Below are 13,995 nucleotides of genomic sequence, written 5' to 3'. Positions count from 1 at the left end.
GAAATGATACGCGCCGAAGTGCAGCTAATTTAGCCTTATATATCTGAGGCTTGAGTAATGAATCGTCTTTGTGTTCAAAATGAAACAATTTGAGCGCTCTTCTTTGTTCGTAGGCAGCATGGTTACCCTGGACCAGGCCAACCCAAGAGGCTCCAGTGGAAAATCTCTGACAGCCAGACAGAAGTTGTACATGATCACGATTGTGATCGCCAAATTTATCCACCAGCTGTGCTCTTTCTGGGGTGCTATTGTGTACCCACTGGAAGCGTCCAAAAGAGGGTTCAGTAAGCTGCAGATTGGCACTATGTTGGTTTTTGTCAGTGTTGCAAGGTAATTTAGTTCCATTAACCTCCTCCCATATATGGTAACGTTATATTTTTCCACCCCGACATCATTCAATTCCTCAAACTTATCACCCAAAAAATCATTCCCCAACCCTATGTATCCCTAATTTTGAAGATATAATGCAATAAAATTGGGGCATAATGACAGAGGGGAGATTTTCATCGAGGTTAAATGATATGGAATGGAATTATGGGGGGGGGGGAGGTGGGGCACCAATTGAGAGGACACAGATTATTTCTTTTTTTTTTTAAGTTATCGTTGCTCAGATTTCTTTTAACTGTCACAGTTCGCTTTTAATTGATAAGCGTAATGTTTCGTTTTTGAGCTTGAGTTTTTGTCTGACTATCAGAACCTGGGGAGGGCTCAAGTGTAAGATAAAAGTCTGGGTTTTGAGATAGCAGGTTTTGGTATATTGCACATTTGGTGGGTAGCAATGTGACCAGGAGTAATTTTGACGTGGAATGTGTTTTGTTTCAGTTGGGCCACTTCGATAGCTCTGTCTACGTTCTTCCTTAAGTTTGGAGGAAGGAGAGCAGCCTTCAATCTGTTCATAGGAGGCAGTTTGAGCTATGGTCTCCTAACTATAGCCATAGCTGCCTCTGCTGCCATGACTGACAAAGTCATGTTCGGACTCACCTTCACCACCTTCTTCTCTATCAGGGGAATGGGACAGGCTAGCATAAGTCGCTTTAATTCATTTATATAGCTTTTTGTCTTCAGGACGGCTGTAATAGAATAAGAAGGCTCAATCATAAAAATAGAATAAGAAATTTCGGGTCATTCCCATTATAGCCCACATGAAATTATAGCCCCATTATGTGGTATAATTACCATAGGGGGGGGGGGGGGGGTAACTATAGGTACCTATAGGTCATATGACCACTAGCTGAAGGGGACTATAATGGCAAAGACCTGAAATTTCAAAGAGAGCCAAGTCATCCCAAGTCGACTTATAATCTTTATCTAGCGATATACGCATTTTATCTGCAAATAATACGAGTTGAAAGGGAGGTAATAGATTTTATTACTCACTTGATTAATTCATGTCCCTGTATCGCATTTGTTTAATAAAATATGTGGAGTTAAGCTGCGTTCTTCTAAGAATTTTAAGAATGATTGGTTCAAACAATCTTTTTAATGCCAGGCTCTCCTCTTCTCTTCTGTGAACACAATCCTTCTATCGGAAGAGTTCGGAGACCAAGTATCTTTTGCCAAGGCACTGGACACTCTGGCCTACACCCTGGGATCCATATTCTCATTCATTCTATCCGGATATCTATACGGACAGTTTGGGTTCATGTGGGTCGTCATCATTCTAGGTTGGTGCGAACGCATTCTCAAATCCAGAACCAAAAAATAAAGTATTTTTGAGATCAATAATACTTGACACTGCCTTTCTCTCTAAATATTTAGTCTTTAAGGTTTCCAGAGGATTGATCCAACTGTGTTATTCCTTATTTTCATAAATTGATAATTATTAAAGCAAACAGCCCCCTTTTAGGAGAAACGAGAAAGGAAGGCTGATCAACGGCCCAGGTCAAATAATAACAAGGGGATGCGAAAATCAAAGCAGCTGTTTTTATACAGAAAAGTTCCTTTCCTCAACCTTGGAGAGACAACATGCAATAGTTTTATTCACTTTTGTGCGGAGAAATTTTGCTAATCATCAGAAAACATACTAGAGATCTAAACCATTATAAAAAGAGGGCTCGCCTATTACTGCTCGTTGCGTCGAAAGTTCCATAGTTACACAGAAAGTTCCGATGGTGTGATAGCATGATCAACCGAGAAGCTGCCGAAATTAATAAAAAAGACTAGAATTATGAAGCTTTAAATTCCTAATTCATTGAAAGCAGGAAATTAGTTCAAGAAGAAACGTCGAATGGATTTTGTTTGAATTGCTTCTTTTTTTTCTTGGTTTCCAGACAAGAAAAGTTAATGTACCGATTCCAATTGAAAATCTGTAATTTTTTACATTCAAAGTTTTAATGATTTTATTTTCAGACAACTGGAATGAACGCTTGATGAGTTTCTGCCATTTTATTATAATTATAATTTGCCATATTAAGTCCGTTCATGTTTGATTGGTTTTTGCCAGCAATTCAGATTTAAATGTAATTTGAACAGGATGAGTGATGACTGTTCTGTAACCAGCCTACCAGCCTAGAAAAGTCAAAAAGATTCCAAGCAAATTGTCCACAAAGCAGGCAAAATTAGATAAAGTGAAACAACATTTTGTTTAACGAAACAAAAACTATATTAGGAAAAATCGTTAACTACAGCTAGAAGAACTCTACAATTGAAATTACTGACATCAGAACAGCAACTTCTCATAGCCAACAAACTACACTATAGTACCAAAAAGCTACGTACAGCGCAATTTGTGCTCTTCAAGCGTCAATTTTTCTCATAAAGTTTGATTGTCGCAAAGGCGTGAAGAAAAACGCGGAATTTTAAAGTTTTAAACGCGTTTTCATTCTCATTTTCTCCACTTACACAGAGAAGAAGGTTAAGCTGCTTTGTTAATTTACTGTTTGCCACGCTGTTGCGATTAGAAGTGTCCAATTTTGATAGTCACAAAACAAGAGTAACTCAGTTTATAATCATGTAGCAGTATCAAGATAGTACACAGTATGCATAAAAACTAAAGCAAAAGTGTAACAGGCTTAGGGCGTCTCTAGCGAAGGAATTATTCGAGTTGTTCGGAGAAATAAAACGAGATTTCCTGGCAATGTTTTAGTTTTGCACAAGTAATCACTCATCTCGTGGGTTACAAAACATCAGGCGAGCGGATCTTGTCTGTTAGATTATCAAACAGGCTAAAAAGCCTAGTTTGCTTGGAATTGTTTGAAAATTACGAAGAAGGATTGAGTTTTCAAAACCTTAAGTTTTCAACAAGATGATGTTTCTGTACATAAAGCAAAGATTGTCAACAAATTCTTCAAAAAGGGGAGCGGGAGGTATTGGAATGGTGGGCATGCGGTCAAGATCTGAATCCAATTGAAAGTTTATGGGCAATTGTGAAGCAAGAATTACGAAAACGGGGAGATTTTTAGGAAAAAATGGAAGAAAAATGGTCAAAATTTTGATCCAGATGTCACTAAAATTTGTCTGAAAACTTCTTAAACTGTCTACCACATAATATAAAAACTAAAACCGTAAATTCCCATTATAATAGAACTGATTTCAACTGAAAATGTTGATTTATTTGATGTTTTTGCAACTTTTTAAAAACTTTCTTGGTGTACGTAGCACGTAGCTTTTTGGTACTATAGTGTACCAAAGCACACATGGCACATATGAAAATAAAGAAAGTATAGAAAATGAAAAAAGCAGCAAAAAAACCAACTTTTTAAAAATAGTTTTCATAAGGAATAGGGTCGCCAAAGTTATACGGTCCAAAATCATTATCATTCAAATTCTTCAAATTATAGAACTATCGACAGCAAATCACAACTTAGCATGGAATCAATAAAACAAAATACAGGAGGACAGGAGACATTCGTTCAAATATTTATTTGTACTAATGGTTTGAAAATAAATGGTGTCAAAATCATTGAAGCAAGCAACTGGAAAGTGACATCATTGAAAAATTTATATTGTCCATTAATAGAAAGCATTCATTAGTTTTTATAAAACCAATTAGTGAACCACCTACAAAAATAAGAACAAGAGCAGGCAACAATAAAAGAAAAGAATTTTGAAATTGAATTTTGAAATCCAAGCTAATGAAACGATTAGCTGAAAACTGGAACTAATAAGGTAAATCAAATGAACCTTTCTAACTGGAGAGTAAATAAGATCTATCATAAATAAGAATAAGTGATAAAAAACACAATTATGGAAGTAGGGAAAAACTGACACCTGTTTTCTGAAAAAAACTTTACAGTCGATAAATCAGAAAAATGTGAAAAGAAACAATCACAAAATTTAAAATAAGAGGAATTAATGAGACCCTTGACAAAATTTAGTGATAAAACAACAAAAACCAAGTAAAAAATTGAAATCGAAAAAATTTTCTTAAAAAAATTAAATGTTGTCAAAGTAACTAAAACTCATTCGAAGTAAAGCAGACCCGAGATAAGCTCCTTTTACAGCCTGAAGGTACAAAGAGCTAGAGCTACTTATTTCTGCGAGCGAAATAGGCTTACCTATATCTCTCAGACTAACCGACTCAGTAAAACACTGAAGATAAACTTCTATTATTACGGTGGTAATAAAGTACAGTACCGGAGTCAAGAGCATTCAAATGGTGTATCTAACTAATAGACTGGTTATAGTTAGTGAAGTTCTCTCTATATAAAAGATAATAGTGTTTTCTCAGTCTCTGATTGGATGGAGATGTACATGCAGTATTTCTACTGCACATCCATCAGGGGTTGAGAGTTTCAAATCCGAATCTTTGAACTGTAGCAGAAACACGTTGAATGTGTATTCCTCTATGAAACATGGAGTGAAGAGTTGTGTCCTCTCTGAACTGAAGTTGTGACTTGTGTCGTCGTGTGAAGTCCTCATCAGTAAGTGATGACTAGTGTCGTCAGTCAGGGTTTCGTCTGGATTGTAGAACCAGTAAGGGTGCCAGTTACAGGGTGTGCTGGCCAGTGACGTCTGTTCTGTAAGAGTATGCCAAACTGCTCTCACTGTCAAGTAATGAGGATTTTTTCCCAGTTGAAGGATCGCTTGTAGTCCGTAGTCACTGTCTGGTTTGTACGAGGAGATTTTTGTTTATCTCCACCTGGTACAAGGTTTGAACCAGTCGGATTTACAAGGTTATCTTCTGGTGGAAACCCATCATTTAGCTACTGTGAGAGCCACTTTCTATAGTAAATTTATTAATTAAATTTATTGCTTTCTTTAATAAGTCCCGACCGGGAGGAAAAGTAAAAGGACTGATCCTAATCTTCAATTGTGAAAAAGAAGAAAGGAATATATATAAGAATGGGGTTATAAAGAAGCGATACAGGAAGACATATAAAAGGAAAAAAGACAAAATTAGGAGTTCAAAGGAGGTTTTCAAGAACTGTGAGTCTTGGATTGGAGGGTCTGTGAGGCCGAGGCTTAATTTAGGACTGTGACCTACGTCCGGTACTCGAACTCAAAGTCTGGAGCTCGGTTGTCTGGATCGCGGAAGAATGCTAAAGGTTCCGGATCACGCGCCAGACAAGCAATGAGGGAACGGGAGTATAAATCAACGTTGCAGTAGGGCTGCAACGCAAGAAGATGGTTGAAGGTCTGAGTCTCTTCTTGTGAGGGTTCGCGATTGTCATTTTTATCCGCCATTCAGTCCCTGTAGAGAAGGTTGAAGGTATGACAATGCATACACTTCGTGGCTCCTCCCTCCACACATTGCAAATACTCGATTGGGACAAGGATGGGGTGGTTAGTTTTCGCGTATAAAGGTGAAAATCTAAAATAGTTCATGATGGGGTCAAAGTAGCGCAGAGTGCCTTCACAATAGTTTGGTTGAATTATATAACTATAATTCATACAGTAAGGCGAAGTCAATTTAGTGTTTGCGTACTGTAGACGCGAATTCATGTGAATAAGTGTGTTGGTTCTGTGGAAATGGTGTTGCACGAAAAGATAATTGTGCACCGTGTGGAGCATTTTCACTTGATTCACTTTTTTGGTGGTGTTGTTGAAATCCATCTGTTTGGGATGTAAGAAGCCGAATTGTAGATAGAAGGGGTCATACTTCTGATAAATTCGATAGGGAGCAGTGTCTCGAGTAAAGAAGGTATTAAGGTAGTCAATTGGGCGATCTGCAAGGGCGAAGAAGTATTTCGACTGGTGCCAGAGTAGTTCTATGAAACGATGATTAATAAGGAAGTGGAGGCATTCTAGTTGAAGACCACTATCCCGCCCCTCTTGATTATACTCGTTCTCTGGTTGTCCGAGAGAGCAGGAACTTGCTGTGGATTTGAGTGTATTTTGAGGTGGAATGGAGATATAATTTATACGTTCCGGCACCTGAATTCTTTGGAGGGTATTAATACCGAGGGGATTGGTGAATTCATGAAACCGGAATTTGGGTCCTTGGGACCGGTGGGTAATCCCTTGTGTGGGTGGAAAAGGATTTCCTCTGCCACGAGAGGATGAGGGCTGTGGGCCTCGCGGAGGGCTCGCGGTGTGACGAGGAGACGATTGTGAAGCCTGTATCGGTGAGGAGCAAACTGAATATATCTCGTGAGCAGTCACTCATGGGCTTCTTCTAGGTGAGAGCTCCGTACAAAGGTAAATGTCCGTCGATGTTGGTCCATCGTAAGGAGGTGGTTGCGGAAAAGGATGCTGTGGTCGAAGAGGCGGTATAGTCGGGCCGTACCGCGGTGAGGGCACAGATGGACGCTGTGTATGGGGTGATGGCATCACTGGTGTTGGGTATACCAGTTGCTGCGATCGTGGTCGTGATCCACGAATCCTACCAGAGTATGCCCAGTTGGGGATGACGGTCTCTGGTGTGGAGCGGCCGGGCTGTTCCGTTGTGGCCACTTCATCAGCCGAAGAGGGAAAATTTGTAGGCTGAGGTGGTAGTTGTGATATAGGTGCTGCTGTATCTGCAGTAGGAAAGGGTGGAGGTGGCAGTGGCACCTGGATGTTGCCTTGTAGGAGCAGCTCATGTGACGAGTTTGTTGGTCCTACTGCAGTTGAAGGTGAGCTTGTGTCAGTATCTACATAGAGTTGGAGTTCACCGGAGCTCGAGCAAGAGCTGGCAGGTGAAGGCAGTGGGTTCACTCGCGCATAATTTGCTGTGTCCACAGACTGTGGCTGTGGAGAGGATTGTGCCACCGTGAAGAGGGCTGGTGTTTGCATCTCGCAAACTGGCTCGGGCATTGGAGGTGGTAGCACCAACGGGGTGAGGGGTGAGGGCAAAATGTCCTCAACCTCCAGCATGATGAGGTCGTATGCCGTTGTGTCAACATTTGAAGGTATCGGTGAGCTACCGTCCTGAATCACTAAAATAAGAAAGTGTTAGATACGATTGCTTGGCAGATTTAAGATGAGTTTTTCTGGGATTTCCTGATAATCAAGATCATCCTCAAAAGAGTCCCTTGGGTGTGAAAAACCACGTGAGCGTTTACGCTTGTTAAGTTGAAAAGTGTGTAGTTGTAGTGACTAAAAATCAGGTTTTTTGTGTGAACCCATCGGTATTTCATAGCAGAATGTGTGTTTGTTGGAGGATCACAAATGAAAAGAACTGAGCCCTTTTCGAGTTGAGCTCCATAAATTTTAACTATATATGAAAGAAAGGCGGTTCGTGAAATCTGTGATGCCTTTTGAGATAAAGAGAGGAGAGACTGTTGCTCTACTGCAAAATAGTGGTATTTGAGCTCTTTTGTTGTGTTTAGGAGTATGTTTAACTCGTCTTGGTGTCTATAGTTTTTAACTTCAAAAGGTAAAATTTAACGTATTAGACGTTTGTTGTGTTGTGTAAGAACAGCTAATTCGTCCAAGTGTGTCGGTACGTGAGAGGAGGGTTGATCATTGTGATGATCCATTTTCTTTATTTCTTTGTTTAAATATTAGTATTTTTTGATTTATTGGGGTTGTATTCCCCTTTTTCTTAAGTTTTAAGTAGGTAAAGAGTAAAAAGCCATGTAACCTAGTTCTAAGTTTCGTTCTCAAGAGAGAAAGGGGTGTTTTGTGTGAGTTCTTTTTACGGCTATAGTTTGTTAACTCACTGGTCGCACCAGTTAAGGCAGACCCGAGATGGGCTCCTTTTACAGCCTTAAGGTATAAAGAGCTAGAGCTAGTAGGCTTTCTGCGCGCGAAATAGGCTTACCTATATCCCTCAGACTAACCGACTCAGTAAAACACTGAAGATAAACTTCTATTATCACGGTGGTAATAAAGTACAGCACCGAGTCAAGAGTATACGCATGGTGTATCTAACTAATAGACTGGTTATAGTTAGTGAAGTTCTCTCTATATAAAAGAGAATAGTGTCTTCTCAGTCCCTGATTGGATGGAGGTGTACATCCAGTATTTCTACTGCTACAGAAGACTCAAAAGACTCTCAATTAACAGGATTATCAGAACGCAGCAACAAAAACAATAAAGTGACAGAACCCAAGATCCTTTGAAAAGTAGGGGCGCTGAGGTCGTTATCACCGTTTAAATCATTAAGTAAACTACATTTTGCCTCGTTAGACAGCCAAAGAGGACTGTGTTCAATAAAATTGAGTAAAAGACCTATAAAACACAATGAAAGTTGACGTGATCAAATAAAACTCTCAATAAAAGGTCACGTAAACGTCATTAAAATGGTTATTTATGAAAGGACGCGATCGGATAATTTAAAAGATAAGTGAAAACATGTCAATAGACAACCAGTGAGACTTTTAACGCGAAAACTTTCCAACGATGTTTTCTAATTTGACAATGTGACAGATCAACAAAAACAACTGCGAAACAGGGGAAGTCCAAAAAAATTCTAATAGTTTTGAAAAACGATGCCGACTGGATTGAAACCGTTAGAATTGATTTACAGAGTTAATGAGACAAAATTTATGAAAGTGCTTCCTGAAAATACCCTCCCCCACAACAACCGCACCACCTCCACCGATGCATTATCATCAGTAACCTAAACTGCTTATGAAAATAATTGAATGCTAGGTGGTTGAAATCTGCATTTCAAGAGCTTTCAGATTGTAATTGTTTTTTAGGATGCGTATACATGCAATTTTGCAATTTTACAATTTTATCTGGAGAAAAAACCAGGCTCGCTTAATAATTATTCCCATATTTCTAAACAAATGTTGGAACAATAACCGGTTTTGTTTTTGAGTGAATAGATTGGGTTGTTTACTAGACGTCCAAAAATTATAGGAAGATTTGTTGGGAATGTTGGACACTTTAGGTTCTCTGCAATCATGCGTTTCTCTCTCCTACATCTACTTGCTGCCAAAAAAGACCCAAAACACAGATGGGGCAGTCAACAAAATAGCAGCCACAACCAACTTCCGAATCATCCTCCAAGTCATCCAAAACCCAGAGATACTCTGCACGTTGATGAGTCACTGCTTAGTTTATTTCACTCTGTTTTATCTTTCGCCTATTTTCACGCCTTATGTGACGTCACAATTCGGTTTATCTGCCATTCTGACAGGAATGACTGCTTGTTTGCCTTATTTGGCAATGTCGCTGTTTGGAACCAGTTGGAGTTTTGTGGCAACCACTCGATTTAGACGAAAGATTTGTGTGACTTTGCCACTGATAAGTAAGTATGAAGCCTCAACCTAAGAAAAAAACTCTGAAATCTTTTGATTATTCAGAGTATTAAAAATGTTCAGAAAAACCTCAAATTTAAAAAAATATTCAGCAATGAATATAATGAACCTTTTAAAGCATCCGACCTTTGCAGCTGAATGGAGTTGTCGATTCAAAACTTCCCCGAAATTTCTGTCATCTTATTTTGTTCAGATAATCATGGTAGGAGATATTTCTTTTTTTAGTGACGACAAATTTAAGGCAATGGATAGTTGACTTTTCGATCCTAAGTGAGGGATTATCTGGAACTCCCAAGGAAATTTTTGGCACTCCTACAGTTCAGATCATAGAGCCAATTAACCTAATCAAAACAGTAAAATTAGTTGCAATCCTTCATCCCAGTGCATTATGGGGGGGAGGTATTATTGCAATCTGAAATAATTAAATTTTAGGATAAATGATTGCGCCAAAAAGTTACAATTTTAAATCCCAATATTTCCTTCATGCAACTATGCCCACAGTTTAACGTATGTTTGTTCACAATTAACGTTACCCGGGTCGAGGTTTGGTGGTGAATTTTAGTAAGAAATGCGGTGAAATGCGGTGAAATATTTATTTTCAACGCATTCACCGCAATCACCGCATTTCTTACAAAAATTCACCGCATTCACCGCATTTCTTACAAAAATTTACCCAAAAACCTCGACCCGGGTAGTAGTTTAATATGGAAAGCGCGACATTACTGAGCTCTGTTCCAGTGTTCGGCATCACTTCTTGGTTCTCTGGTCCAGATCCCCTAATAACAGACGAAGCCAGCCTCTTAACCCTATGCCTAACACTCTTCATAGGAGGCGGCTTCCTAGTTTCAAATTTGGTCCTCAACACTCCCGAGCTCAGAGACCAGGCCGAAGATTATGGCTATGATACGGAAGACATAGGAGTTTCCGCCACTTTGGCATCTTTGCTGACGTCATTTGAATTCCTCGGGGAGATCGTGGGACCTCCATGTGGCGGATTCTTTGGAGATACTTTTACAGTTCGACGTGCTTTTTCTATTGGTGGAAGTTTTGTAGGTGTCATTGGTGTAATGAGAGTTATAATTTATATAGTTAGATATTTTACTGTTAAAGAGCGTGTAGCCAATTTAGTCCGGACAAAATCCAGTTATGTATAAAATTTGATGGAATTGTAATGTGGGAAGATTTCTCGTTTTGTACGACATAGATAGACTGCTTAAGGTAATCTTTCATCATGACTATACCCGTCGACTGCTCGGTGCTGCAGTCTAATGCAAAATTCAACAAAGAGGTTGAGAATTTGAGTAGTGGATAAAACAAGGGATTCAACCACCAGTAAAATTTTTCCCTTTCTCCTAACGCTAATCGCGCATGTCGAATCGGGCCAAATTTTACTGTTTGTTGAATCCCTTGTTTTATCCACTACTATATATTAGCTCTAAATTCAATAAAAAATTAAAATAAAATCAAAATAAAACAAAAAATCGAAAAATCAAATCAAAAGTTACATTTCACTCTTTAAGAGCGATTCACTCTTAATCGGAGTGATCCCCCAGTAGAAAGATCGCTCTTTTTCGCTCTTAAAGAGTGATTCCCTCTTTTTTGATATTTTTTTTATTTTTTTATCTGTTTTATTTCAAATTATCTATACTCTTCAATAAATTTATATTTTCTTTTACTTTTTCTATATTTATTCCATTATTAATAAGAAATGATACAAAATTATAGTATTTACATGATCATCTTTCCCCAGTTTGGGTAATATCAGATCTGGAAACCAGCTCCGCTGATCTCTCAATTAATGTTCTACTAAATCCTCTAGTTAATTCTACATCTGGATGTTGTTTCTTTACATGAGCCCGTATCCCATCATATCTCACAACAGAAGTACAATATGGACAATTAACTTTAGCTGAAGTACAACTTCTACATGTATGCTTACTCTCATCAAAATCAGTTATTGGTTTTACATAATTACATTTATTATAACTTCTAGTTAAGACTTCTGGGCTATGGTTAGGGTTAGGGTTGGGGTTAAGGTTAAGGTTAAGGTTAGGGTTAGGATCTGAGTTAGAGTTAGAGTCATAGATAGAACCAGAACCAGAACCAGAACCAAAACTAGAGCTAGAGCTAGAACCAGAACTAGAGCTAGAGCTAGAACTAGAGCTAGAACTAGAACTAGAGCTAGAACTAGATTCATTTTTTAAAAAACAACCCCATGGAGAAAAATCATTAGCACAAATACCACTTAATATTATATTACCACACATACATTTATCAGTTTTATCTTTATGACATGATTCATAATGATATTTTAAAACAGCAATGTTTCCATATTTATAGTTACACTCTAAACATTGTAAAAGCATTTCTAATAGGGTAAACTTTAATGTTTACCTTATCATAGGACTTTGTCCATCAGTGGAACTGCTTCACAGGGTGATATTTAGCCATAATATCAATTAAATCCTTAGTATTATCTTTAGCTGTGATACACTCTGCTAAATATTTATTTCCTAAAGTATTGAGTTTATTAGTTATACATCTCTTATCTAAAATCAAATCAAGGTCTAATTCTTTTTTATCTTTAACAAAATTTATAATCTCTTCTCTAAACTCTTCATTATTTATATATAGTTTGTTTAAAAACTTTCCTCCTTTTCTATTCAAAATTCCCATCTCTTCATTGACGAAGTCACAGTTACACTGATCAGTGAACGAACTTTGTTCGTGGTTTACCAAATTGCTTCGCAGATCTATATATTCCTGTTGCATTGGTGTAACCACTTCGTGGATCAGGGAACCTGCTTAGCAGATTGTATTTCGTGGATCAGTATAACCACTTCGTGTTTCTCCATCCAACTCCTCACCATATCCAACATTAACTATGGTATTTACTCTACTCAACATTGTTTTTGCTCCCATTGCTACACTCCCAGCATTTCTTGATATTATATCAAGATAAATATAACTAAATATAATTAAACCTGAGCTTATAATTCCACCAATAGTTGATAAACTTTTTATACCCTTTCCCATAATCATTTCTTTAGTTAGAACATCATTCTGAAATTTAATATTATTTAATTTAAGAAAATTAATCAAATAGAATATATAGTTATCGTGATTAATTACATTTCTATCTGTTGCATTAATCACTAGTGGTTTCATATATGCTATAAGTTTATTTATATCTTCTCTTTCTAAATCATCTTTTAAACTAAGAGCTTTTAAATTAAGGAAAGCAACTCTTGAATCATAAATCATTGTTCTATTACTATTAATAATAATAAAAGTATTTTCCTTTTTATTATAGTTAATTATACCATAACGAAGTTCATCTGACATTCCATCTGTACAATTATAATGGTTACTGTTTAATTCATTAATTATTTTATTGAAGTCATGTTCACTTTTATATATCTCCATAAAGTTTTTAAATAGATCAGGTCCATTATAAGTTGTTAAATAAATAGTATCACAACTCCTTCTTGCTGTATTATTTATTTGAGCTGGTTTATGACACATTACAATCATTTGAATATTATAATTTCTACCTTCAGTAAAATAATAACCTATATTCTTATTTAACCTATCACCCACATTATCATGTACTATTACACAATTTTGAAATTTATGCATATTATTTTTTGTGATCATATTTATATCACATTTATTAAACCCAGTATAAAACTTATTAGACTCAGGATCTATCCAGTCTCTGTCATCTTTACACACTATAACTATATTTTTAGCTTGATCTTGATCTTGATATTGATCTTGATCTTGATATTGATCTTGATCTTGATATTGATCTTGATATTGAGCTTGATATTCATCTTGATCTCTATCTTGATCTTGATCTTGATCTTGATATTGATCTTGGTTTTGGACTGAGTATAATTTTAAGTATTGTCTAATAAAATATGTTTTACCTGTTCCAGTTCCACCATAAACAATAGTAAGTAATGGTGACTTTTCATCTTCAAATCTAACTAGACTCCTATTCATAAATCCACCAAAGCTTTCTTCTAGTTTTGTGTATTTACTCGGTATTGAATCAAATATTATATAACTAATTCCAATTCTAATAATAAGAAAAAAAGGTATACCGCCTTTATCCATTTTTATATATTAAATTTATTATATAAAAATGCTCATCCTAAATTTTGAGGAATTCAATAATAAATTTAATATTGATAATAGTGCTATGAGTGATATCAGAATAAACGATATAGGTAAACATATCAGTCTAACACCAATTGAAATTGTAATGAGAGATGATAAAGCAGAAATGGTAAGTGAACCTAACTCTAACATTATTGTAAATCTTAATCCAACTGAAGATACACATTGGGTTTTAGTTATAAGAAGAGAAGATGGTCCAACATATTATCGTGATAGTTTTGGCGTTGAGACCCCACCT

The 13,995-nt window shown here is 36.9% G+C and overlaps 1 protein-coding gene across 2 annotated transcripts in view; it reads left to right on the top strand.

The window, feature by feature from the left end:
• Window positions 1-10,757, top strand: part of LOC142349978 (MFS-type transporter SLC18B1-like) — a 28,634-nt gene extending 17,877 nt beyond the window's left edge. For both annotated transcript variants that reach the window (XM_075401849.1, XM_075401850.1), the window contains 5 exons: window positions 114-330; window positions 823-1,018; window positions 1,490-1,664; window positions 9,203-9,562; window positions 10,311-10,757. In XM_075401849.1, coding sequence (XP_075257964.1) covers window positions 114-330; window positions 823-1,018; window positions 1,490-1,664; window positions 9,203-9,562; window positions 10,311-10,726 — 1,364 coding nt within the window. In that variant the 3' untranslated portion in view covers window positions 10,727-10,757. The remainder of the gene's footprint in view (window positions 1-113; window positions 331-822; window positions 1,019-1,489; window positions 1,665-9,202; window positions 9,563-10,310) is intronic.
• Window positions 10,758-13,995: the final 3,238 nt, after the last annotated feature.

The sequence above is a fragment of the Convolutriloba macropyga genome, chromosome 11 (genome assembly GCF_964194025.1).
Source record: "Convolutriloba macropyga chromosome 11, txConMacr16.3, whole genome shotgun sequence".
In the NCBI taxonomy this organism is placed as follows: Eukaryota; Metazoa; Xenacoelomorpha; order Acoela; family Convolutidae; genus Convolutriloba; species Convolutriloba macropyga.
The sequence above is the reverse complement of the archived record's forward strand: the minus strand, read 5'-3'. Positions and strand labels throughout refer to the sequence as shown.